Source organism: Micropterus salmoides, unplaced genomic scaffold, assembly GCF_014851395.1.
Source record: "Micropterus salmoides isolate LMB-PRFRI ecotype aquatic unplaced genomic scaffold, ASM1485139v1 Ms_hic_scaffold_5, whole genome shotgun sequence".
In the NCBI taxonomy this organism is placed as follows: Eukaryota; Metazoa; Chordata; class Actinopteri; order Centrarchiformes; family Centrarchidae; genus Micropterus; species Micropterus salmoides.
The window spans coordinates 38,361,200-38,387,295 of record NW_024044237.1 but is presented as its reverse complement, the minus strand read 5'-3'; the positions used below and the strand labels follow the sequence as shown (position 1 = coordinate 38,387,295).

The 26,096-nt window shown below is 48.0% G+C and overlaps 1 protein-coding gene and 1 long non-coding RNA gene across 2 annotated transcripts in view; one reads left to right on the top strand and one right to left on the bottom strand.

The window, feature by feature from the left end:
- The window catches only part of LOC119888878 (ephrin-A2-like), a 92,427-nt gene extending 69,800 nt beyond the window's left edge, over positions 1 to 22,627 (bottom strand). The window contains exon 1 of the mRNA XM_038699659.1: positions 21,574 to 22,627. Within this exon, the coding sequence (XP_038555587.1) occupies positions 21,574 to 21,734 (161 nt within the window). The 5' untranslated portion in view covers positions 21,735 to 22,627. The remainder of the gene's footprint in view (positions 1 to 21,573) is intronic.
- A 30-nt stretch (positions 22,628 to 22,657) lies between these two features.
- LOC119888880 lies at positions 22,658 to 25,317 on the top strand. Its single transcript, XR_005441967.1, has 2 exons — positions 22,658 to 23,154; positions 24,414 to 25,317. It is a non-coding gene; the product is annotated as an uncharacterized LOC119888880 (long non-coding RNA).
- Positions 25,318 to 26,096: the final 779 nt, after the last annotated feature.

Genomic DNA, 26,096 nt, shown 5'->3' with positions numbered 1-26,096 from the left:
AGAGATCGATTTCAACACGTGCTGTTGAGCCAAGATAAAACCAGGACAGTTTCTGTATCCTTAGACCCGACACACTCAGGTCCACGTGGAGTTTGTGTCCGTGTGGCGTCGCAGACTGTTCCCACCAAATCAAACGTCCTGACCAAATCAAACGTCCTTACCAACTCCAACTCAAACGTCCTTACCAACTCCAACTCAAACGTCCTTACTAACTCCAACTCAAACGTCCTTACTAACTCCAACTCAAACGTCCTGACCAACTCCAACGTCCTGACCAACTCCAACTCCAACGTCCTTACTAACTCCAACTCCAACGTCCTTACTAACTCCAACGTCCTTACTAACTCCAACTCCAACGTCCTTACTAACTCCAACGTCCTTACTAACTCCAACGTCCTTACTAACTCCAACGTCCTTACTAACTCCAACGTCCTTACTAACTCCAACGTCCTTACTAACTCCAACGTCCTTACTAACTCCAACGTCCTTACTAACTCCAACTCAAACGTCCTGACCAACTCCAACGTCTTTACTAACTCCAACGTCCTGACCAACTCCAACGTCTTTACTAACTCAAACGTCCTGACCAACTCCAACGTCCTTACTAACTCCAACTCCAACGTCCTTACTAACTCCAACTCCAACGTCCTTACTAACTCCAACGTCCTTACTAACTCCAACGTCTTTACTAACTCAAACGTCTTTACTAACTCCAACTCCCTTACTAACTCCAACTCAAACGTCCTGACCAACTCAAACGTCCTGACCAACTCAAACGTCCTGACCAACTCAAACGTCCTTACTAACTCCAACGTCCTTACTAACTCCAACGTCCTTACTAACTCCAACGTCCTTACTAACTCCAACGTCCTTACTAACTCCAACGTCCTTACTAACTCCAACTCCAACGTCCTTACTAACTCCAACTCCAACGTCCTTACTAACTCCAACTCCAACGTCCTTACTAACTCCAACGTCCTTACTAACTCCAACGTCCTTACTAACTCCAACGTCCTTACTAACTCCAACGTCTTTACTAACTCCAACTCCAACGTCCTTACTAACTCCAACTCAAACGTCCTGACCAACTCAAACGTCCTGACCAACTCAAACGTCCTGACCAACTCAAACGTCCTTACTAACTCCAACATCCTTACTAACTCCAACTCCAACGTCCTGACCAAATCAAACGTCTTTACTAACTCAAACGTCCTTACTAACTCCAACTCCAACGTCCTTACTAACTCCAACTCCAACGTCCTTACTAACTCCAACTCCAACGTCCTTACTAACTCCAACGTCCTTACTAACTCAAACGTCTTTACTAACTCAAACGTCCTTACTAACTCAAACGTCCTTACTAACTCAAACGTCCTTACTAACTCAAACGTCTTTACTAACTCAAACGTCTTTACTAACTCCAACTCCAACGTCCTTACTAACTCAAACGTCTTTACTAACTCCAACGTCCTGACCAAATCAAACGTCTTTACTAACTCCAATGTCCTGACCAAATCAAACGTCTTTACTAACTCCAACGTCCTGACCAAATCAAACGTCTTTACTAACTCCAACGTCCTGACCAACTCAAACTCCCTTACTAACTCCAACTCCAACGTCCTTACTAACTCCAACTCCAATGTCCTGACCAAATCAAACATCCTTACTAACTCAAACGTCTTTACTAACTCCAACATCCTGACCAAATCAAACGTCCTTACTAACTCCAACATACTTACTAACTCCAACGTCCTTACTAACTCCAACGTCCTGACCAAATCAAACATCCTTACTAACTCCAACGTCTTTACTAACTCCAACATCCTGACCAAATCAAACGTCTTTACTAACTCAAACGTCCTGACCAACTCAAACGTCCTGACCAACTCCAACGTCCTTACTAACTCCAACATCCTTACTAACTCCAACTCCAACGTCCTGACCAACTCCAACGTCCTGACCAACTCCAACTCCAACGTCCTTACTAACTCCAACGTCCTTACTAACTCCAACGTCTTTACTAACTCCAACGTCCTGACCAACTCAAACTCCCTTACTAACTCCAACTCCAACGTCCTTACTAACTCCAACTCCAACGTCCTGACCAAATCAAACGTCTTTACTAACTCCAACGTCCTTACCAACTCCAACTCAAACGTCCTGACCAAATCAAACGTCTTTACTAACTCCAACGTCCTTACTAACTCCAACATCCTGACCAAATCAAACGTCCTTACTAACTCCAACATCCTGACCAACTCCAACGTCCTGACCAACTCCAACGTCCCGACACACTCAGGTCCACGTGGAGTTTGCGTCCCGACCAACTCAAACCTGCAACGTGACGTTGTCCTGCAAGACGTTAGCCAATCACGTGCATGCATGCTGTCAGATGACTCTTTAACTTCAACCCTGTATTTCAGCTGTTTACGTCCCGATCGTCACGACAACAGATTAAATATTTACCGCCATCAAATCTTTTGAAACCAGTTGAAACCTTCAAGCTCATGAATCTGTGACTTCCTGCTTCAGATCGCAGATGCTCGCGTTTCTTTACTGCTTTTTTCCATCTGAACGCACGGAGGCAGGTTCACGTTCTCTCTGAATTATTTACACTTCTGTCTCTAACTACTACAATACCCATGAGCCTCAGCTGCTACTGGAAAAGAAGCCAGTCAAAATAAGAGCGGAAGTGAACTCTGAATGTGACTTCACACCGCCGCCAAAGATTGCTGAATCTCATGTGACTGAGAATCTGAAAGTGAATTCATTCAGAAAGTTTTCAGATGTGAACAAATGAATAAAGAAATTAATGAATTGAAGCAGCAGATTGTAAAAACAGTTTTCAGTGTGATGTTCGGATCATTGTTTGGAGCCTGATGATTGGACGAGCAGCAGGAAGACAAAGTGAACAGCGGTGAAAAGTCCGTGTTCTGCTTCCAGAGAGTTTCTCTGTTTCTCAGAGTCCCGCCCTGCCACAGAGCCTCAGAGCCATCAGAGTCATCCAGCTGTCAATCACCCGGCCGACCCGTCACCCCGACTTCCCCGGGCCGGCCCGACTCAGCAGCTGCTCCTCTGCTCCTTTCTTGTCATTGTGTCGCCTTTTCACTGAGTGAGCGAGGGTCTGAGCTGCTCGACCATTTCCATAATCTCCATTAAACACTTCAAATGGGCGCTTAAAGAGCGCTGCCATCTGCATAATCCCATTAACTCTGGAGCTGCAGCGCCGCAGCCGCCACGCCGCCGCCGCAGCCGGTAGGAGCTCCGGCTCAGGTGGAAGAGAAAAGGCAGATTTAGTTTGTGTCAGGTTTCTGAATGAATAAAAGGACGAGGAGAAGGAGAGGCTGACAGTTTAGGGCGGCGCCGCAGCCAAAGCCGCTCAGAGGAGGAAAAGAAAAGGCTTTCTGCTCTGAAAGCTTCATCCTGGTGTAAATCTGCCGGTGCTTCCCTCCGTCTGGGGAAAAGTCCGCTTACAGAGTTTCCTGTGTCCCCCCTCCTCCCCCGAGGAAGAAGAAAAACAGATTCATGCTTTCTGATGGCAAAAGTAGGTCAGATTTAAATTCAGACCAAAGCTGACGCTCGTAAAGCGGCGACCGGCTGCTCGCCTCGCCGCGGCGCCGCTCGACAGGCCGCAGAGCGCTCTGAATAAACCCGAGAGGTGAAGACGGAAACGAAACATCCATCACACATCAAACGGTCGATACGAAAGCAGGAAACTGGTTTGGTGATGAATTAAGTGCAGACGCCTCCCGGGGGAGCGCTAATGAACCGGCTCTGCTCTGCAGGTCGCAGCAGACGGATGATGGAGGACGACCACATGAGGAAGCTCAGATACAACAGGTCGGGTCACAGGGCCGAACTGTGGGCCGGACTGCCGACTGACAGACGACAGAATATCCAAGAAGTCGGGCTTTAATTAGAAACACTTTAAAGTTCAACTTACTAAGATTTCTAATAATATCTGGAGCCGCTTTAATGAGCGTGCGCTGTACTTCCTGATTATATAAAGCTGAACCAAACCACTGTGGCCTTTTTCAGTATTTAACAAACTCAAGCACCTTTCTGACCCTTTAAGAGCTTTAAGGTGGAAAATCATGTTTCGTTTTACTCTCTGTAGATCATCTTGTTTCTTTATCTGTCTTTAATTATTTCTCATCTGGTGTCCTTGTGCCTGCTTTTAAGGTTGGTTGTTGGGACCGTGTTGCTGTCCTGCATCCTCTGTCTATAGTTTCATGTTTTTATTTAATCCCAGTACTTTCACACAGGAGGCCTTTGTCTCCTGCCAGGCTGTTATTGTAAAACTGTTCTTAATTAATTTGCCTGGTAAAATAAGGTCTAAAATTAAATAAAAATTGACGATCAGTTTTAAAGCAGCTGAAAACGTCTGACGCATGAAAACATCTCTCAGGTTATTGACACTCTGATTAAACCGACGGTGCGTCTGTTCCTGCAGAGACATGATGATCTGCGTTTCCGCCCGTGTTAAACCAACAAACCGAAACCACGCCGCCGTGTTTTGGGGTTATTTACGGCCGCTGGTTCCACCGAGGGCGGGGCTCAGCGCCTCGCCTACACACATCACCATATCGAAGTCGGCGCGCAAGCAACAAACTGAAGAGACGCGAGCTGGCTACGACTTTGTGGCTGTGTGGGCGGAGTCAGATATTCCGTCTGGTCAGGCTTTGTATAGAGCGTGTGTTCAGCAGCACGTGGAGGCTGTTCACAGTAAATGTACTGCAGCGATGCATTTGAATACTTCTATATGCATATTTGCTTCATATTCATTGATACTGATTAAATTAAATTATATTTTCTTATTGAAAGTTTATTCATCCACCACACTCTGCTGGATAAATGTGAGAAAACTGTAAATTCAGTAAAATAAAGACGGAAAACTGGGATCTTAATCTGGGAAATAAAAAGAGATTTCATACAACGATCAGAAACAGCTGGCGCGCCGGCTGGTAGTGGACCAGGTGATCTGGACAGAGTCCTGCATCACAGCTCATGTGTTCTGAGGCGAGCAGGAGAAACAGAGGGTGCAGCATGACGAGCCTGAATCTGATTCTAGATCAGTCTGATAAGAGGCCACACCTGGAGAGTCAGTCCCGGCTCTGATGACGTGTAGAACAAGAACCAGCAGTGAGGTTCCAGCTGTGATTGGTCGGCTCTCAATGATTCATGAGCCGTCTGAGCAGGAAGGTCATCCATAATGAATAACAGCAACATTAAAGAGTTTCTGCTCCGGCGTGAGCTCACAGAGGAGAACACAAGACCGCGCTGTGAGAAAAACGTTCAGCTAAAAACAGAACCTGGGACCAGCTGGGACCAGAATCACTCTGGTCAGAAACGGCGAGGACCAGCTAAGTGGATCTGAACAGGGTTTAACCTGCTGACACAACGCACGCTGGATGTGTTTGATGCTTTGGCCCTCATGAGCACCCGTCCTGCTGTTTGTGTACTTCTACCTCCCGGGGGAGAGCCGGTGTGACACCAAAATGTGTGACCTATCAGATTCTGTGACCCAAATGGCAAGTTTAGCGGCAGAGGCTTTGTTGACGATGTGAAGCGGTTGCAGTTTGGTTGGGTTTAAGTACTTGGTTATGGTTAGGAAAACATCATCGTTTGGGTGTAGTCACAGAATCTGTTGGGTCACAGATTTTGGTGTTACACCGGTACGCGCCGGACCCTGAATAAAGACCCGTGGAAACGTGTTGAGCTGCTGGTTCATGTGTTTCTTCCTGTATCTCCAGACAGAAAACGCTGAAACTCTGAGGATCAAACTGCTTGGTTCCATTTTTATAACTTTAATTACAGTTAAATAAAGCTGGGAATTAAAAGGATGAATCCCGTCACAGTGAATCTGCGTATGGTTCATTCTTTGATTATTTTGTTTCAAAACCAAAAAAATATTGATTTTGATATTTAATGTGTCTGATTTGTGCAGCTTTTGTGTGTTACTTCAAATTAATTAAGTGACAGCTGTCAGTACATCCAGTGGGCCACAGGAAACATGAACTGAATTTGCAGAGCGTCGACCCATCGCAAACACCAGGACCCATCGCAAACACCAGGACCTGTCAACGCAAACACCAGGACCCATCGCAAACACCACGACCTGTCAACGCAAACACCAGGACCCATCGCAAACACCAGGACCTGTCAACGCAAACACCTGGACCCGTCGACGCTAACTCCACGACCCATCGCAAACACCCAGACCCGTCAACGCAAACACCAGGACCCATCGCAAACACCCGGACCCGTCGACGCTAACACCCGGACCCGTCGACGCTAACTCCACGACCCATCGCAAACACCCAGACCCGTCAACGCAAACACCAGGACCCATCGCAAACACCAGGACCCATCGCAAACACCCAGACCCGTCAACGCAAACACCCAGACCCGTCGACGCTAACACCAGGACCCATCGCAAACACCCAGACCCGTCAACGCAAACACCAGGACCCATCGCAAACACCAGGACCCATCGCAAACACCCAGACCCGTCAACGCAAACACCAGGACCCATCGCAAACACCCAGACCCGTCAACGCAAACACCAGGACCCATCGCAAACACCAGGACCCATCGCAAACACCCAGACCCGTCAACGCAAACACCCAGACCCGTCAACGCAAACACCAGGACCCATCGCAAACACCAGGACCCATCGCAAACACCCGGACCCGTCGACGCTAACACCCGGACCCGTCGACGCTAACTCCACGACCCATCGCAAACACCCAGACCCGTCAACGCAAACACCAGGACCCATCGCAAACACCCAGACCCGTCAACGCAAACACCCAGACCCGTCAACGCAAACACCCGGACCCGTCAACGCAAACACCACGACCCGTCGCAAACACCACGACCCGTCGACGCCAACACCCGGACCCATCGCAAACACCACGGCCCGTCGCAAACACCACGGCCCGTCGCAAACACCACGGCCCGTCGCAAACACCACGGCCCGTCGACGCCAACACCACGACCCATCGCAAACACCACGACCCATCGACGCTAACACCCAGACCCAGACCCAGTAATTTCTTCGCTTCATATAGACACTAAGCTTCGGCTGAAGCTGGAGTTACTGTGGAAACTGATCAGTGAGAAAAATCTATGATCGGTATAATTAATTAATGAAGAGTAAAGCCAGAAACAAAGTGAGGTCTCTGATGGGGGGGCGGCTGTCTGGACCCGAGTCGGGACGCTGGTTCCTGCCAAACATTTTTTAAGAGGCTCCCTGAAAAAAACCCGACGTGATAAAAAACAGGAATGAAAGAAAAAGTCCGAACCATGTTTCATCCACTTCCTGTGGGAAAGATTTGGAAATAACCCATAAAACAAAGAAACTGAAACGCTGTCAGAAATTTTCTTCACTTTAGGAAACTAAATCCGTTTCCTGTGGGAGATTCCTCAGCAGCGGCCGTGTGACTGCGACGGCGGCAAAAAGAAGAAATGAACAGATTGCTAGAAAAACGCGTCCTGAACGTGACACTGAACGTCTCGTCAGGGAGGACACTCTGCGGTGAGTTCAGGTGAGTCCTGTTAGTCAGCGAGTCGCTGAGCTGAACGAGACTCCGACCTTCACTGGACACTAAGTGATCAGCTCAGAGTCCGAGCTGCTGATCAGTGCTCTCTGATCAAAGGGGGGCGGTGGTCCCCAGAGACCTGCAGCCAGACGGAGGTCTTTAACACGGAACACATGGCCCCTGCTAGGCTCAGATTTCAGGTCTGAGACTAGGTGCCCATCTGGAGGAGAACCAGAACCGTCTGATTCTGCAGTCTTGACCAGTCCTATACTGCAGAGAGACTGGAACTTCCTCACAAACAGACCCCAGTCAGTTCTGATTGGCGGGCTCACCTCCTCCACTCTAGAGCCCCCCCAGGCTGTGTGCGCCGCCCACGACTGCAAGGGGCCGTTACTACAGTTACCATCTCAGGAGAGTCCGTTTAAATGTCTGAAATCCTCGTCACAAACCGGTTTATTAGAAAGATTCTTTTTGTTTCTTCTGTTGTTTTGAGACATTTTCTGTTTGGCTGTATCTGAGCGTGACGACGGCGACTCGACTGTTTCCACTAGTTTTCCTGATCGCAGCTCTGCAGGAAGCATTTTAAACTGAACTCTGAACAAAATGCTCCAGTTTTTTCTCTTGGTGCTGAGCAGCTGAGCGGCGCTGCAGCTGGACCCCCTCCAAACCCAAACTCTCAAATACATTCAGTGGGCAGCAGGTCTGACGCCTGCAGGCAGGGAGCAGGGAGAAGCACCGCAGGGGGCTCTGGGGCCCGTTGGCAGCACGTCAGGCCGATCGTCTTCCTGATGTTCACAGCTGGACCGCCGAGACCTGAGCTGCGACCTGCAGCTCACCGCAAGTCCAGAAGGACCAATCAGGAGCCTGAAGACACGGCGAGGGATTAAAACACATGGAGCTGTGTGTTTGCTAATATAGAGCCTGAGCCACCTGGTGGGGGGGGGTAAACACCACCCGCCCTGGATCACCCCGCACAGCGTCCACAAACACACCTTTTGTTTTCAGCGGCCGATAATTCGGATTAACACCTCGGAGCACTCAGGAGGACTCACTAATCCTGTTAGAGGCACACCTGAGCTGCTAATCCTGTTTACACACACACGCAGCGGCGGCTGCAGCTGGTCCCAGCTGACGCCTGAGAGGAGGCGGGGCTCACCTGGACAGGTGGCCCGTCCATCACACAGAGACCGACAGCTGTTCCCCCGACCTGCAGGCCTTTGGTCTGTGGAAGAACCGGAGAACCCGGAGAGAACCTGCACAGAGACTGGGAGAACAACTCCACACAGAAAGAGAGGCCCCAGACCCTGATCCCCCGGCCCCTGGCCCCCCCTCCCCTGCCAGACCGTGAAGACGATCAGCTGAGATTTTTGATCTGAGGAGAAGATGGTTTTATTACAGGAGGACGTCTCACTCTGCTGGACATCAGTCAGCCCCCCAGAGAGGCCCAGATCCAGATCCAGATCTTCAGGATCCACTTGGGATGTCAGGAGATCTGAGTCACCGTCACACAGAGAGGTTTTGTTTCCCGTTTACCCGGAAATGTTGACCCAACGATGTTTGACATGTTTGGACGTATCTGAGACGGTGGACGAGGATCTGAGGAGCAGGGTGTCTCCCAGATGTGTGTTGTCTTAACAGCTGTCTTGTAGCTGTTGCTATAACAACGGCGCCCTCGGTTGCCGCCGCCGCCTCCCGCTGACACACAGATCACCGTCCCGTACTCGTCTCTTCTTTGTCTTTTGAAACGCAGCTTCAAAGACTTTCTGGACTTTTCCGTCACTCAGAGTTTAAATGAACTCTCTCTCTTTCTGCCTCAGTGTTTCTGTCCTTGAACGCCCCCCCTCTCTGTCCCACAGAACCTCAGCTAGAAAACTCACCATTTTAGAGGCTTCAGGCCTGAAACTGGAGCTGGAAACTCTGATGTTCCGATGCGTTTCCTGATCTGAGAAATGAAACTTTTGAGGTGGGAACTGATCACAGCGCTTCCTAATCAACACAAACCCCGTAAACCAGCCGGCGCTGACTGACAGACTCAAATAATCACACACAGAAACAAAGAAACAAACTCTGTCTAAGAACAGCTGAGCGTTTGTTTTGTCTCAAACTAGCTTTGCACTAATTTGCACGTTGTGGTTTTTCACCTCCGACTGCTGCAGCTCCAGAACGCCACGCAGCAACACGCCTGTTTGTCTTTGAGTCTTTATGTTGAAAGTGAGTTTGATTCTCGTACAGATCTTTGATCCGACCTGTCTGCAGCACGTTCAGAGTCGCAGCTCATTATTCATCGTTTGCAGCTACAGGAACTCGTGTTCTTACGTTTCTGCACGAACAAGAAGAAGCAAACGAACGTTCAGAAAGAGAAACTCAAATATCTGATGAGCAGAACCCGGAGGAGAGGAGAAGACAGACCGTCTGACGGACAGGCGGCGTTTGTTTTTCTTTCCCTTCCTGCAGGGTCAAAGGTCACCATCTGCTCTGAGCTCAGGGTCCCTCCACGAGGACCCAACGGACCAGTCAGGAGACAGGCTGGGATGACCAAGTGAAGGCCCCGACAGCCGCCACCTGTGGTCCTGTATCAGGTTGCACGGCGCCCTGTCACTTGACGTCACGCTACGCTGTCAGGCGAACAAACTGCCAGCACGCCGCACGTTTTACCATCAGCAGTGTTTGTCAGTTTACAGGCAGCGAACGGCGGCGCTCTGCGCGCTCACGGAAATAATTGAAATAATTACTACGTTATTTTGTCACAAAGAACAAAGATTCATTTTATTTAAAAAAAAATAAGAAGCAAAAATTGGAAGTTTCGGGCCCTTTAGCTCGAAGCCGTCATTTCTGCGCCGGTCACGCTGCAGGACAGAGTCCGAGACCAGCGTCCACCTGAACCCGGTCCTGCAGGATCATCATGCAGCCTAATTCTTCAGGCAGCTGCTGTGAATACATTCTTCTGTTGGACATTCAGCATTGTTCTAAACTGAGCGCAGGCCGGTTGGTGCAGCGAGCTGCTGCAGCTTCCTACAAACACCCAGCTCCTGCAGCGAGACCTAAAATATGGAGTTCCATCTAATCTCTAATCTCATATTACAGGAAAACTCCAGGCGGCGTGTTTATTCTCACTCACGCTGATGTGCAGAGTATATAACACAGTACGCAACTGAGTATTTGTAGAGAAGATTAGAGCTCCAGGTGAGTCCGGCTGCTGCTTCAGCGCCGCGGGTTTATCAGGACCCGGCTGGGCTGCTGGTTCTTCACAGTCACATAAAGGATCAGTGAGGCAGGCGGACGGCGGCCTCCGACAGGTACCAGTGGTGAAGAGAGCCTACTTAAGTATGCAGTGTTTTTATTTTATGCCACTTTCTGCTTCTACTGCATGTATCAGATCACTTCAGTAACTAAATATAATCAACTAATTAATAAATGTCACATGACGACGCGGCATGATGACGTAATAGCTGCCACAGCAACACGATGTGACGTCATGCTGTCAAACGATCCCGTTACATCATTTCACGCCGTGACATCACTGCCACATCACGACGTCAAACTAAATGACATTTTATCCGTTTCTAAATTAGAGGAGTGTTTAACGGCGTCGGCGATCGCCAACATTTAAATCTGAGTCACTTCCTGTCTCACAATGAACTAATTAAATTAGTTGGTCTTAAATTAAATATTTTAAAATATGAAATCAGTGCAGTTATTTCAGATAAAACATCAACTTTGAGTAACAATAGAACAATTTTACTCTCAGTAACGGCATCTTATCGTTTAGAAACTGATCTCAGCGCAGCTACATGAACATTCACTTATTTCTCTAAATGTTTCTAGTCATTCATCCATAAAATCACAATCGGCTCCGACTTAATGATCTAATCAATAAAAAAGGAGAGACGAGCAGCTCTGACCGGGCAGCCTCACAGCAGCAGACTAAATCACATTAAAGCCTGAAACCGGGACCTGCTTCAGGACCTGGTGCTTCGTCCTCCTGGAACAAATTAATCTGGACTGGAAATCAACTGTTGCTGAACTCAAATCAGTTTGAGGATGTGAGAAGAGCCGTTTAGGTCTGAGCTGCACGTCGAGAAATAAATAAATAAATGGAATAAAATGCTCCCGACTCGTTAAACCCGTTAAAGTCCTTTCAGGTCTTTATTTCCCCAAACTGATCATTTAATTATTTTTGACCGATACTATAAAGCAAAACTAAATGTATAAAAGACGTCTGAGACCGACTTCATGCTGAGTCTCCAGGCTTCATGTAGAACAAAGACACATTAAACTAAAACCAGTGGGAAGTGAACCCGATCAAACCCGGTGGATCAGAACCATCTGCAGAAGATGGCTGCCGTTACACAGCGAGACAGTCTCCTCTGCTTCATCTCACTTTCAGCAAGGGTTCAGAAAAACCTAAACACCCCCCCACAGATTATGAAGCGGCATCCAAACATGATTTTACAGTTTAAAAGGCGTCCTGACCAAAAGAAGTTAATGTATCTTCTGATTGGGCAGCGTTAGCGTCGCTGTGCTGTTATTAAAAAGTGTCTCACACAGACCAACGTTTCCTCTGCTCAGTAATCAAGCTTCACACGTCGCTTTGCCTTTTATCAACATGTTTGCACTAATTGTAATTTCTTGATATTTAAAAGTCACTCAGGAAGGCGTGGACATAAAAACGTTCTGATCAGAATCTAATTTAATCTGGTGACACGTGTAAGAGATGTGTGCACACGCTCACTGTGAGGTGTTCACCGTCTTTGACAATTTAATGTAGAATAAGACTTCTCTCTCTGCTCTCTCTGCAGCTTTAACCGTTTTAAACCATTATTATTGTGAGGAGCTTCGTCCCGACGTTGGCCGAGGCTGAAGAACATCAGTGAGCAGCAAACGGCACAAGAAGAGACTGAAACAGCTCGTGTTTTAAACTCAGACTCCAGAGGACCTGAGGCGTTCAGTGCAGAGTGTGTGTTCGGAGCAGGTTATTCATTCCGATTTAAAAAGGCCTTTTCAGTTAAAAAAAGGCAGTTTCACGGAACAAAGTGTTTGGATGAGGACGCTTCGAGTCCGGCTCTCACCTGTCTGTGGGGAGAAGAACAGTGAATGTTGACTGGTGATGTTCTGGGCTGTGGAAAAGCCCTCTGTGGACAGTAATCTAATCTATCTCACTGTGCAGAACTACACTTAAAAATCGCCCGTTTTAACAGGTCACTTGGTTTCATTCAGGGATGTTCTAGAAACGTTTGACCCCGGCATCCTGCTGAACCGGACGGATCGGACCGAGCGCCGCGATTTTTGTTTTATAAAAATTATTTCTGTTTTAGGACGCGAACAGCACGTTGAGAGCGAGATAGCTTTTCAGAATCAGAAAACGTTATTGTCATTGCACCAGTAGAACAACGAGATTCGCTGTGCAACTCCTAAAGCAGGTGAAACACTGTCCATACATGCGCTCTCATTCACGCTCGGCCAAGATTCAAAAATAAATGCTACTGTGCAGAATAATAAATACTAGGATCCTTAAAATGCTCCTGTACTGTGCAGTATTCTGCACAAGATAATCGGATGTTTAAAGTGCTGACTGTATAAAGTACTGCACATACTGTCTCGAGGTTTTTGCTCAGGTGTGACTGACAAACAGGTGGTGGTTCAGTTCTGAGGGTTGATATTGAAGAGGGTTATGATGCGGTGGCGGTCGTAAAGGCGGGTGTTTTAAGACTCAGTGCTCTTGGAAAGAAGCTGTTTTTGCAGTGTGCTGAAGATTTACTGACACATGAAGACTTGGAGTTGATGGAAGGTGGATTTCTGACGGAGCCTGGCTAGCAGTTCCCCCCCTCTTCCAGTCTTTGTGCTAAGCTAAGCTAAGCTAAGCTGAGCTAAGCACGGGAGCTGTTTAAAGTGACGAGGGTTGCTGCTCCTTTAAAGCCGCCGACTGTGTGCAGAAACAAAGCTCAAGTCTTCAGAGAGATTCAGTGACGCTCGTCTCCTGATCTGACCTGCTCTCCCTCTCTGCTGCTTTTCAGGGCGAATTTCATCAGAAAACAGTGAAAGGTTGCAGCTCTTCTCCCTCCTCCTCCTCCTCCTCCTCCTCCTCCTCCTCCTCCTCCGTGAGCTCGAGCCAGGACTTCAAAGTTTCCCTGCTGTGTGTCTGTGTGTGTGCAGATCCAATGAAATGTGGGTCAGACATTAAAATGCATGAGCGGGGAGCAGAAAGCATGATGAAGTGCTGAGACACGAGGAGGAGAGAGAGTAAAAATAACTGGAGGAGCGGCTCCGGCAGAAACCTCTCCCTGTTGACGCCACGCTGCCACGCCATTGGTCCACGCTGCAGACAAATAAAAGAACAGGAGGCCGGCTCAGAAACCGCATCCATCTGAAACATCCGGAGGAGCAGCACGGGTTCTTCAGATCACATGACAGAACCTGGTTTAAAGAGTGACGCACACAAAAACTACAAATGTTTACTGGACAGATTCCCCAACGAGCCAATCACAGACGAGCCTGCAGAGTGACAACACATTCATTCAGTGCGTCCCTCCGCAGAACGTCACGAGACATCACGTCTTCAACAGAAGATTCAACATGGAAACGTGTTTTCGCTCACAGACGGCGTCCTGCACCACAGCGTTCAGTCAGGGGACGGAACCGAGCCAGACCGAGGAGACACGTCAGCATCACGCGTCACGCAGCCACGCCACGCAGCCACGCAGCCACGCCACGCAGCCACGTCGCCACGTCACGCAGCCACGTCACGCAGCCACGTCGCCACGTCACGCAGCCACGTCACGCAGCCACGTCGCCACGTCACGCAGCCACGTCGCCACGTCACGCAGCCACGTCACGCAGCCACGTCGCCACGTCACGCAGCCACGCAGCCACGTCGCCACGTCACGCAGCCACGCAGCCACGTCGCCACGTCACGCAGCCACGTCACGCAGCCACGTCGCCACGTCACGCAGCCACGTCGCCACGTCACGCAGCCACGTCACGCAGCCACGTCGCCACGTCACGCAGCCACGTCGCCACGTCGCCGCGTCACGCAGCCACGCTGCCACGTTGCCGCGTCACGCAGCCACGCTGCCACGTTGCCACGTCACGCAGCCACGCTGCCACGTCACGCAGCCACGTTGCCACGTCACGCAGCCACGTTGCCACATCACGCAGCCACGCAGCCACGTTGCCACGTCACGCAGCCACGTTGCCACGTCACGCAGCCACGCTGCCACGTCACGCAGCCACGTCACGCAGCCACGTCACGCAGCCACGTCACGCAGCCACGTCGCCACGTCACGCAGCCACGTCGCCACGTCACGCAGCCACGCAGCCACGCAGCCACGTCACGCAGCCACGTCACGCAGCCACGTCGCCACGTCACGCAGCCACGTCGCCACGTCACGCAGCCACGTCACGCAGCCACGTCACGCAGCCACGTCACGCAGCCACGTCACGCAGCCACGTCACGCAGCCACGTCACGCAGCCACGTCACGCAGCCACGTCGCCACGTCACGCAGCCACGTCACGCAGCCACGTCACGCAGCCACGTCACGCAGCCACGTCACGCAGCCACGTCACGCAGCCACGTCACGCAGCCACGTCACGCAGCCACGTCGCCACGTCACGCAGCCACGTCGCCACGTCACGCAGCCACGTCACGCAGCCACGTCGCCACGTCACGCAGCCACGTCGCCACGTCACGCAGCCACGTCACGCAGCCACGTCACGCAGCCACGTCACGCAGCCACGTCACGCAGCCACGTCACGCAGCCACGTCGCCACGTCACGCAGCCACGCAGCCACGTCACGCAGCCACGTCACGCATTGATCTATTTTTATTTTAATTTTCTGGTAAATTCTGTTGTTCAACAAACATCATTTAAATTCACCACGAGTCGTCGTCTTTTCACATGAGTACATTTCTTTGTAAACGCTTGTTTACCTGAGACCACGAGCTTCCAGTGAATTAAACTTTTCTGACCTGAGCGAACAACCAGCTGATCAAACATGTAAATCCAACATGGACGCCTCTACAGTCACAATCACCTCAACATCTGATGGATCCAGATTACAGATTTTGTTTAATGTCCTAAACGCTCTTCATCATCATCATCAGTTCGGTCTGACTTTGATTCCAGAGCTCAAACCTCCAACGTTTAAACCTGAACTTTATTTATTGATCCGTGTGTAAATGAGCGGCTCTGAACCAAACCTCTGAGAAAAAAGGACGATTTTACGAGTCTGAGAAACGTCTATAATATAAAATAAATCGCTGTAATGAAACTTTTTACTCTTTAATTCTCAAAATGAACTTCATGTCAGAAATATTGGCCTCAACGTTGATGCTTCCTGCGTTTGTTTCCAGTTTAGGAAATTAATTTCAGTGGTTGTGTCTCGTCTCCGTCCGTCTGAGACGACGCTCGGCTGCTCCTCCGGACGGCGTGGGTAAAGCTTTGGGTGGGCGGGGTGGGGGGTCTGACCTTGGAGTTAAGAGGCAGAACAAAATGGCGGCTGCAGCTGTACAATTCTGTTCTTCCCTCAGAACAAAACCGTCCGCCATTTTCTCCTCCAGCAGCGCAGAGAGACGGGCCAACGGGCGCCAGACTGTACAAACCTGCCAGAATCGGGGGGGGGGGGGGGGGGGTGTTTAACGAGTCAGTGAGCTGCTTAATCAATCAGCTGATTAACAAGCGATGAAGAGCTGAAAATGAGGCGATGATGGTGGCGTTCGGACGGTCCGAGAATCGTATCAATAATCTGAAAGTAAAACATTTAAACCAGTAAAAATAAAACATGTTTATTACCCGGGTTACTCAGTCCTGAACTGTGTCTGACCTTTGACCTGAAGTGTCTCTCAGATCTAACGGCTCAAATGAAATCAACATTCAGACACTAAGAACTGCTTATTCACAAACACACTAAAAACCAGTTTGCGGCCGCGTGTTGTGAACGTGTCCCTGTAACGCCAGCCAGCGTGTCTCAGCCTCCACTGGACTCTACGCCTGGACTCGTCCGGGGACACGCTGGTGAACTTTCCTCAGCGTCCGATAGAAACCGTTTGAGCTCCAGATGCTCAGGAGACCCTCGTTAAATATCACCGTTATTATAATATCATTATCATTATTATTAGATGTGGTTGCCCGCCGGCGTGTCAGCGCCGACTCTGACCGGAGAAGCGAATCATTAATCAGATCCCAGCGTCTCTGACCCCAGATCAGCTCCACACTGACTCCTTTACTGATTTTATACTTATGTTTGCCAAAGGCTGAATGACTGATGTGAAACCTCTGGCTGACTGAAATCATTTCACAAACTCAGAGTCACACTGACCCTCACAGGCCCCCGTAGGACTACAGTAGGTCTTTAGCATCCTGACCTCTTCTCTCAGTAAAAGTGCGTCTGCAGGCCGGACAAAGAGAAGCGCTCCTTGTTGTGTTTCTCCGTCTGAGCGGACTCATTCAGGATGAACTCATGTTTTCCGTTTCTCTGACTCACACGTTGCTTTTATTGAATCCATCAGGAGCTCCTCGCCGCGCTCCCGGCGCTCCTCCTGCCCGTGTTTTGTTTTCTTGCTCTGGGACTTTTTTCTGGAGGTTTCTGCTTTGAGGAAACTTTAATGAAGTTAACATTTTTGGGGTTTTTGTGTTTTGGCTTCGGGACTCTGCCGCCACAGAGCAACACTTCATTTCCTCTAAATTTCATTTGGAGTCCAGTCACACAGAGAAATACTGCAACATCAGCAGAAAGACCTACGGCATCACGACAGGGACAAATTCAGGACATTACTTTGATGAAAAATATTCACACATTAAGTTAAAATAACAGGTGACTAAAAACAATCAACTGATTACTTGATTAGTCCAAAGAAAATCAATCGGCAACGATTTTGATAATCAGTTAATCATTTAAAGCAAAAACCAACGAGTTCCAGTTTCTAAAATGTGAATATTTCTCTGATGTGAATTTAAAACAAAAAATCGATGGATTAAAAAAACCTGACAGACTAATTGATGACGACAGGCGTCCCGTAAAACGATAAAATCTTTCAGATGACTTTGACGGGATCTAGAGTTTCGCTGTCGGACCAACGATCGATGTTTGTGAACAGATTAAATTGTTTTAACTAGTTTCTCTTCGCTGAACGCAGAACAACGTCCTGCAGCATCAAAGCAGAGAGAGAAAAGTGGAGAGGACGCAGGACGAAGGCTTCATGTCAGGGGTCGTCTGTCTGGAGGTCTGTTATTTACTGCATTTCAACAACAACAACAACAACAACAACAACAACACGTCCTGCGACTCGGCTGCTTTGTTTCAGGAAGGACGGAGGTGAAGTCTAACTCATGCAGAGTTTCACGCTGCTGCTGCTGTTTTGGGGAGACGGTGTCGTCTCTTAACTGACAGGTGTTTCTGTTATTTTGTCCGCCACGTCAGTGAGGGTGGACAAAATAACAGAAACACCTCTCAGTATAACAGACTGAATGTCAGGATTATTACAGGATTAGTTTCAGATAGGTGTTCCTAATAAACTGGACACCGAGCGGATTTCAAAATAAAAAAGTCTGTTTGCAGGAATGTTACAGACTGTAAGTCTACAGCAGGATGAAGCTGCACACACACACACACAAAGGAAAATTAAAGTGAAATGAGGTTAAACTGTTTCCTGCTCAGACTCTGAGCGCAGAGGGAGGATTTCTTATTCTGTCCTTTAAAAAAGTCGTTCAGTTGAGTTTTGTCTGAAAGGCTGCAGCAGATTTTACCTTCAGCACCGTCACACACAGACCCTCCTGCCTGGTGATTGTGTCTATAAATAAATACTGCAATGTAAAACGACATGTACAGGTCCCTACGAAATTCTTCACTTGAGTTTAAAGTTGAACTCTGTGAGCAGAAATCTGCCGTACGAGCCTGAATACTGCAGCTGGCAGAGTCAGGCAGGAAAAACACTGAAGCTGCACTGCAGACACAGCGTACGGAGTTTCCACAAATATTCAGGCAAACGTTCTCTGTGTGACTGCACGATAATTAAATATCATCATTTCTCTGGCTGTAGCAGCGAAACCTTTGGCGCCTCGCTGTTGTAACGACAGTTCTGATCTCAAACATCAGATTCATCCCGTTTATGATTCTGTCTGTGTTTTGTTTTAGAACTAAATCCCCACTTTTTTGGCTGAGGCCTGGTCGATTTCCTCTCAGCTGGGACGAAAACGCACATTTAACGTGCTGAACACACGTTCATCACTTATTTCACATCAAAACATCTGTTCTACGTGACGTCAAACCCGAAGGTGGCTCAGTGGCTTTCTGGAGCTTTCGGCTGCTTCTCATTATCTTCCTCTGCAAACGGAGTCCTTTCACAAACATGTGGCTTTCAGACGTTACACAGTATGAAATACGACGCTCTCTCTGGGAAACCTGATATTTCTCTATGTGAAACATCAGCTATATATGTGCTGTTGTACAAGATGAACCAGTCTGGAGTACTACAGGAGTACTGCAGAAAGACCCCGGGAAACTACAGAAAGACCCCAGGAAACTACAGAAAGACCCCAGGAAACTACAGAAAGACCCCAGGAAACTACAGAAAGACCCCAGGAAACTACAGAAAGATACCAGGAAACTACAGAAAGACTACTACAGAAAGACCCCAGGAAACTACAGAAAGACTACTACAGAAAGACCCCAGGAAACTACAGAAAGACCCCAGGAAACTACAGAAAGACTACTACAGAAAGACCCCAGGAAACTACAGAAAGACTCCAGGAAACTACAGAAAGACCCCAGGAAACTACAGAAAGACTACTACAGAAAGACCCCAGGAAACTACAGAAAGACCCCAGGAAACTACAGAAAGACCCCAGGAAACTACAGAAAGACTACTACAGAAAGACTCCAGGAAACTACAGAAAGACTCCAGGAGACTACAGAAAGACCCCAGGAAACTACAGAAAGACTACTACAGAAAGACTCCAGGAAACTACGGAAAGACTCCAGGAAACTACAGAAAGACTCCAGGAAACTACAGAAAGACTCCAGGAAACTACAGAAAGACTACTACAGAAAGACCCCGGGAAACTACAGAAAGACCCCGGGAAACTACAGAAAGACCCCGGGAAACTACAGAAAGACCCCGGGAAACTACAGAAAGACTCCAGGAAACTACAGAAAGACTACTACAGAAAGACCCCAGGAAACTACAGAAAGACTACTACAGAAAGACTCCAGGAAACTACAGAAAGACTCCAGGAAACTACAGAAAGACTACTACAGAAAGACTCCAGGAAACTACAGAAAGACTCCAGGAAACTACAGAAAAACTACTACAGAAAGACCCCAGGAAACTACAGAAAGACTCCGGGAAACTACAGAAAGACTACTACAGAAAGACCCCGGGAAACTACAGAAAGACCCCGGGAAACTACAGAAAGACCCTGGGAAACTACAGAAAGACCCCGGGAAACTACAGAAAGACTCCAGGAAACTACAGAAAGACTCCAGGAAACTACAGAAAAACTACTACAGAAAGACCCCAGGAAACTACAGAAAGACTCCGGGAAACTACAGAAAGACTACTACAGAAAGACCCCGGGAAACTACAGAAAGACCCCGGGAAACTACAGAAAGACCCCGGGAAACTACAGAAAGACCCCGGGAAACTACAGAAAGACCCCGGGAAACTACAGAAAGACCCCGGGAAACTACAGAAAGACCCCGGGAAACTACAGAAAGACTCCAGGAAACTACAGAAAGACCCCAGGAAACTACAGAAAGACTACTACAGAAAGACCCCAGGAAACTACAGAAAGACTCCAGGAAACTACAGAAAGACTCCAGGAAACTACAGAAAGACTCCAGGAAACTACAGAAAGACTCCAGGAAACTACAGAAAGACTCCAGGAAACTACTGTATGTTTCGATGTAAAAACCAGAAAACCTGCGAGTTCACAATAAACCACAGGTTTCTATTGGACAGTTCAGACAGCAGACAGTAGTCAGCCAATCAGAGGGCAGAACAATGAGCTGTGAACTCTCTGCTGCCAGGCCGGAGTACAGTCAGTACTGATGTTATAGAAAAACCACAGAAGAAGAGATGGAGGTCAGCTGTGTCACCACAGACTGATGATGCAGCTGCTCAGAGGACAGAAAATTAATCTGGTTTTAATAAATTCATATTTTCAGACGGCAGCTCTTCAGTTTCCTGTTTTCATCTCCTCTAAAATTTTATTTTCAGACTAAAGCTGCAGAATCTCTGGATATTTAAATTTATATTTATTCTGCCTCTGAACTGATTTTTCATTTAGTCTGAAAGTCTAATTAAGCACTTCTGTAATTAAAGAAATATATTTAATGTTATTTAAGAAATTCTACAGATTTTATTAAATCTGTCAGAAATAATACAAAAATTCAGATGTCTGACTCATTTAAAAACTTAAAGTCTAAAGTCACTAAATATGATAGGTGTTGTATTTTATTTATTGTCTTTTTGTCCAGAGTCTGCATCAGGGGGCCCCAGAGGGCCCGTCGATTCACACGTTTGTCCCTTTCACTGATAGACAGAAGGATTTATTTTATATGAATAAAACAGATTTTGATTCCGACTCTCTGGATTAATCTGGTTTATAATCTCACATCAGACACTTTAAAGTCTCCAGGACCGGGAGGACCCGGGAGGACCAGGGAGGACCCGGGAGGACAGGTTCCTAATTACTGGCTGCAGAAACTAAATTTAACAAAGACTTCAAACTTTCTGCTTCAGTTTGAATCAAACTTGATTGTATTTGCAGATATTTCTCTGAAAAGCTCTTAAACTTTTCACATTTAGATTAAAATTAAGATAAAGTTCAGATTAAGGTGGAGAGAAGCGGCCTGGTCCTGATGTGGCCTCAGGTTCAGGATTTAACCTTCAGCTCGGCTTTACTAATAACTGTTTCTTTCTCTGAAGCTGAAAATAAAAAGCTGGTGATGAACTTAAAGTCCGGTTCCAGCTGAGCCCGCTCTCCCCCGTTTCCAGTCTCTCTAACACCGGCTCGGGACCGGGTCTTACCTGGGTTGGAGCTGTTCCAGTAGACCGCGTACCGGTCGGAGATGAGGCGGTCGTCGGTTACGGCGGAGCAGAGCCGGAGCAGCAGGCCGAGCAGCAGCAGCAGCGGCGGCCGCCCGGAGCGCTCCATGTGCGGCGGCGCGTTGCGCTGCGTCCCGCCGAACATCCGCGTCTCCTGTCTTCAGCTCTGAGCGCGCTGGGACCCGCAGGGACCAGAACCAGAACCCAGACGCATCAAAGACCGCGAGGCTCCGGGGTGCAGGAGAACAGGTTAATCACTTCGGATCGATACTCAATTTTCATCGATTATCAGCTTCATTCTCGGGCTTTAACTGATTATTTCCCAGCAGGCAGCGCGATAACGAGTCTAATAATCCATCTGGTTCACGTGTGCGGAGGGAAAACCTTCAGGGCGACGGCTCGACCAGATTCGCGTCCAAAAGCGGTCCCAAAGTTTCATCTTTTCTCTCAGTCAGACCCGCAGCAGGTCCGTGTGCAGACCCGGGACCCGTACGTCCACGTGCGCGCTGCTGGAAACTAAACTCGGTCCAGGATTTGCGCGCAGAGTCCGGATCCGCTCAAACTCCCGGAGCTCTCTTTCAGGGTCTCTGTCCTCTTTGTGTCTCTTATGTAACTGCTCCACACTTTCAGAGTCCCACAAACTGTGAAGTCTGACCGGGAGGAGCCCAGACCCGGAGCAGAACCCGAACAGAACCCTAGCCGGACTCCGAGCAGAACCGCGGAGCTCCACCGCTTTGTTTCCCTCCCCGCTGCTCTCGCTGTGTCTGGAGCCGCTCTGCAAGTTCAAGACCCCGCCGTCGGTCCGCAGCAGGAGCGGGTCTCTCCCCGGATCCTTCCTTTTGGACTCGGACTTAAACTTTGTGCTGTTCGCTCTCTTCCCTCCGCCGCTGCGAGCCGAGCCGAACCGAGCCGAGCCGAGCCGAGTCGGGCCACAGAAAAGCGCAAAGCAGAAGAAAGTCGGAGTGAAGAGCAGCTGCAGGAGGAGCGTTTGACTCCGTTACCGGCTCAGTCCTCTCTGCTGCTCCCGGTGCGTACCGGGGGGCGGAGCTTCTGATGCACGGTGCCCCCCCCCCCCTCTCCAGTCCGGATCGGCACTACATGGCCAAAAGTATGTGGACAGGCCTCCCCTCCCTCATGTCCATTAACCCGCTGCTGGGCCGCGCTTTCAGATGCTGAACCAGCAGTGAGGTCCAGCTCTGATGCCGGTGATCAGGTCTGGATCCTGTTGGACTGGGTCGAGGTCAGGACTCTGGAGCCGCTTTGTCTCTGATGAAACAGGAAAGCGTCTGTTCTGGTGCTGAACGGCTCAGAAAGAAGATTATCTGACTGTATTCTCATTTTCACTGAGAAAGACATTAAAGTGATGACGGTGGGATGTTTGACGTCTCTGCAGCACCACAGAACTGCGTGTAGTGCACACACGTCTCCCTGAAGAAAAACTGCATGATGTGATTTTTATAAAACTGTCCTGCTTTAGAAAGTTCCTCCAAACATTCAGAGGAACAAAGAGTCCAGACGGCGACGTGCAAAGGAACTAAAGCACCAGACTTAAAGATCATTTTGAGGTACTTTACTGGAGTATTTCCATTTTCTGCTATATACTAATACTGCACATCAGAGGGAAATACTGCACTTTTTACTACATTTACTTCTTATACTTTCAAGATTCAGAATAATAATAATTCATAATTAAACACAAAATGTGATCAACACACGTGTCTGTGTTTCCACAGAACAGAAGTGACTTCACTTCTGTTTCCAGCATCATTTATGATCTTTCATCAGTGAGCAGGAGCTTGATTCTGTATTTAGGGACGTGACTTTGTGTTGCGGAGGTTCAGAGGAGCTCACCAGACATAACGAGCAGAGAAGAGATTTTAAAGATGATCGGGGCGTCTCTGAGCATTAAACGCTTCATTTCCTGCATTCTGGAGAAATGTTCTGCATCATTTTGTGGTTCTGACAACAGACAAGATGGCGCCAGGGTCCCTGTCAAGCCGTCTGTCCTCGTCTGTCCTCGTCTTGCTGGCTGTTTGCCATCGCTCTGTTTATTTGACACGCCGTCGACATTTCTCTGCTCATCTATGATCGCCTACACTTCTCAACGTTCTGAAGATTTTTACAGAAGGCTTGATTTCAGAGACGAGTCCTCCTGAAGACCCGCCGCGTTTCAGCGGCCTTCAAACAGTTTGCACATTTTTGACCTTTTCGGTCTTTGTGGACTTTGGACTTGAATCCATTTATGGTGGAAATGTTTTTATTTATTTAAAGGGAAAAAACGAAATTCAGCTATAACACAAAATATAATGCAGTAATCAGCTGCTTGTTGTTTTTTTTTTAACTTAACCTGCTTTTTTTGGACATTTATTCTACATTAAAATTGCATTGCATGTTTTTCTTATTGTGCAAATTTCGTTTCATCACTCATTAGTTAGTTAACATTTCTTGTTGCAGGATATTTTTCTCAACATTTTTAACAAATTATGATTTTAAAAAGCGGTGGGGACAAAAGCTGTTTCAGAAAGTGGAGGGGACATGTCCCCCCGCGTCCCCGGCATCCCCGGCGTCCCCGGCAGTGTGAATGACCAGACTCTTTAGAGATGTCAGGTCTTTTTCATCGCTGCAACCTTTCAGGACTTAGAGAAGTATTAATATAATATTTGTGTCTCACAGCAGCAGTGAAGTCTCCTCCTCATCCAGTGATTCAGCACTCATAAATATTTCAGTGTCAGCTTTGGATGGAGTGGGGGGGGCAGATGAATCTTTAATTCTTGCTTTTAAAACAGGCCCGCAGATTAATGGAGCTGCTCTATTAAACTTTCAGAGGATCCCATGAATAAATGCAGAGGCCGCCGGGCGTTCGACATCCACTGACCATGTGCACTGAGAGAGAGAGAGAGAGAGAGAGAGTCATTGTTATGGCACAACAGGAAAACTACATCACATCAGTCTGAAACATCTGGAGGACAAACAGACTTGATTCATCCCTCGTTTATCAGTGACGCCGTCTCTGCCTGGACCCCGGGAGGACGACGTCTTCATGGAGACGTCAGAGAAAGATGGAGGCTATTGATCAGGTTGTGTTTGCAGACCAGGATCTGTCTCTGACCCAGATCTGAGAGTCTGAACAGAACCAGAACTCATTTTACTGACACGTCAGGATCAACGTCACCTGATCAGTGGCCTTCCTGTTTGATAGAAGGGGACGGGGTTTGTCTGAGCTGGTCACCTGGTTGCACATGAAACCAGAAATAACCAAAGTTATCTCTGATTGGCCCGATTAAAATTCTGAATTGAAAACAAAGAATCATAAACCTCCTGTAATTGTTTGGTCATTTCATACAAACTGTCTGGAACATCTGGATTCAGGTCCAGGTCTGGGCAGAGGTCAGGTGTTGAGGACGCCTCAGCTCACATTTCTCCACACTGAGGCTAATTTCTCCCAGCATCCTCAGAGGCCTTATGAGGCTGGTCAGGAGCTTAGGGTCAGGCTTTAGGGTCAGGCTTTAGGGTCAGGAGCTTAGGGTCAATCAGGAAGTGCGATGCAGGATCGTAAAGAGAGACGATAACACAAATTGTTCCGAGATCAGGTTTCTGTTGTTTTAACACAAACACTGACAGCAGCCCTCTCACACTCACCTGTCGGCTCTGTGGATCACTGTGACTGCAGGAAACAGCTGTAAACGTGTCACTTGACCTTCAGAATAAAAGCTTCCTGTGTAAATGGACTGTATTTGTATGTATTTTTGTTTCCAAAGAGCTTTACATCACATTCACCCACAGAAACAGAAATTAACTCATTCACACGCCGATGTAACGTTGCCCAAGGACACTTCGACATGCAGACGCCGGGTATCGAACCACGGACCTTCCAGTTAGGGTATGACCGCTCTAATACCTGTCAGTCAGAACAGAGGAATTAACAGCACATGTGTTTCATTGATTTATATTCAGGTTTTTATTACTTTAATTCATGAATTAATCTCCAGTTGATTCTGTTGCAACAGACAGGTTTTAAATATATAATCTCCTTCATCCTGCTGGTAATGATTGTAACCTTCTGATGAGCGCTGCCCCCTGCTGCTCACCATCAGCATCACAGGGACTAACGTGTGTGTGTGTGTGTGTGTGTGTGTGTGTGTGTGTGTGTGTGTGTGTGTGTGTGTGTGTGTGTGTGTGTGTGTGTAAAGATCATTTCATGGTCAGTGCATTACCAATACATGTGTTTACTAGTTTTTATGTAACTGTTATAATACCATTAAAAAAGTACACAAAAACACACAATATATACAGTCTATGTGTATGTATACATATGTGTATATATATATATGTATATGTAGTATTCTTTTTGTTGTGTCCACGTCTGAAACCAAACCAACGCTCGTGAAATGAAGCATGTTGAAATCTGTTCGTGCTGCTGCTGCTGGGGCTGTGGCTCGGGAGGTGGAGCAGGTTCAATAATCAGGTTCAATCCCCGGGTCGAAGTGTCGAAGTGTCCTTGGGCAAC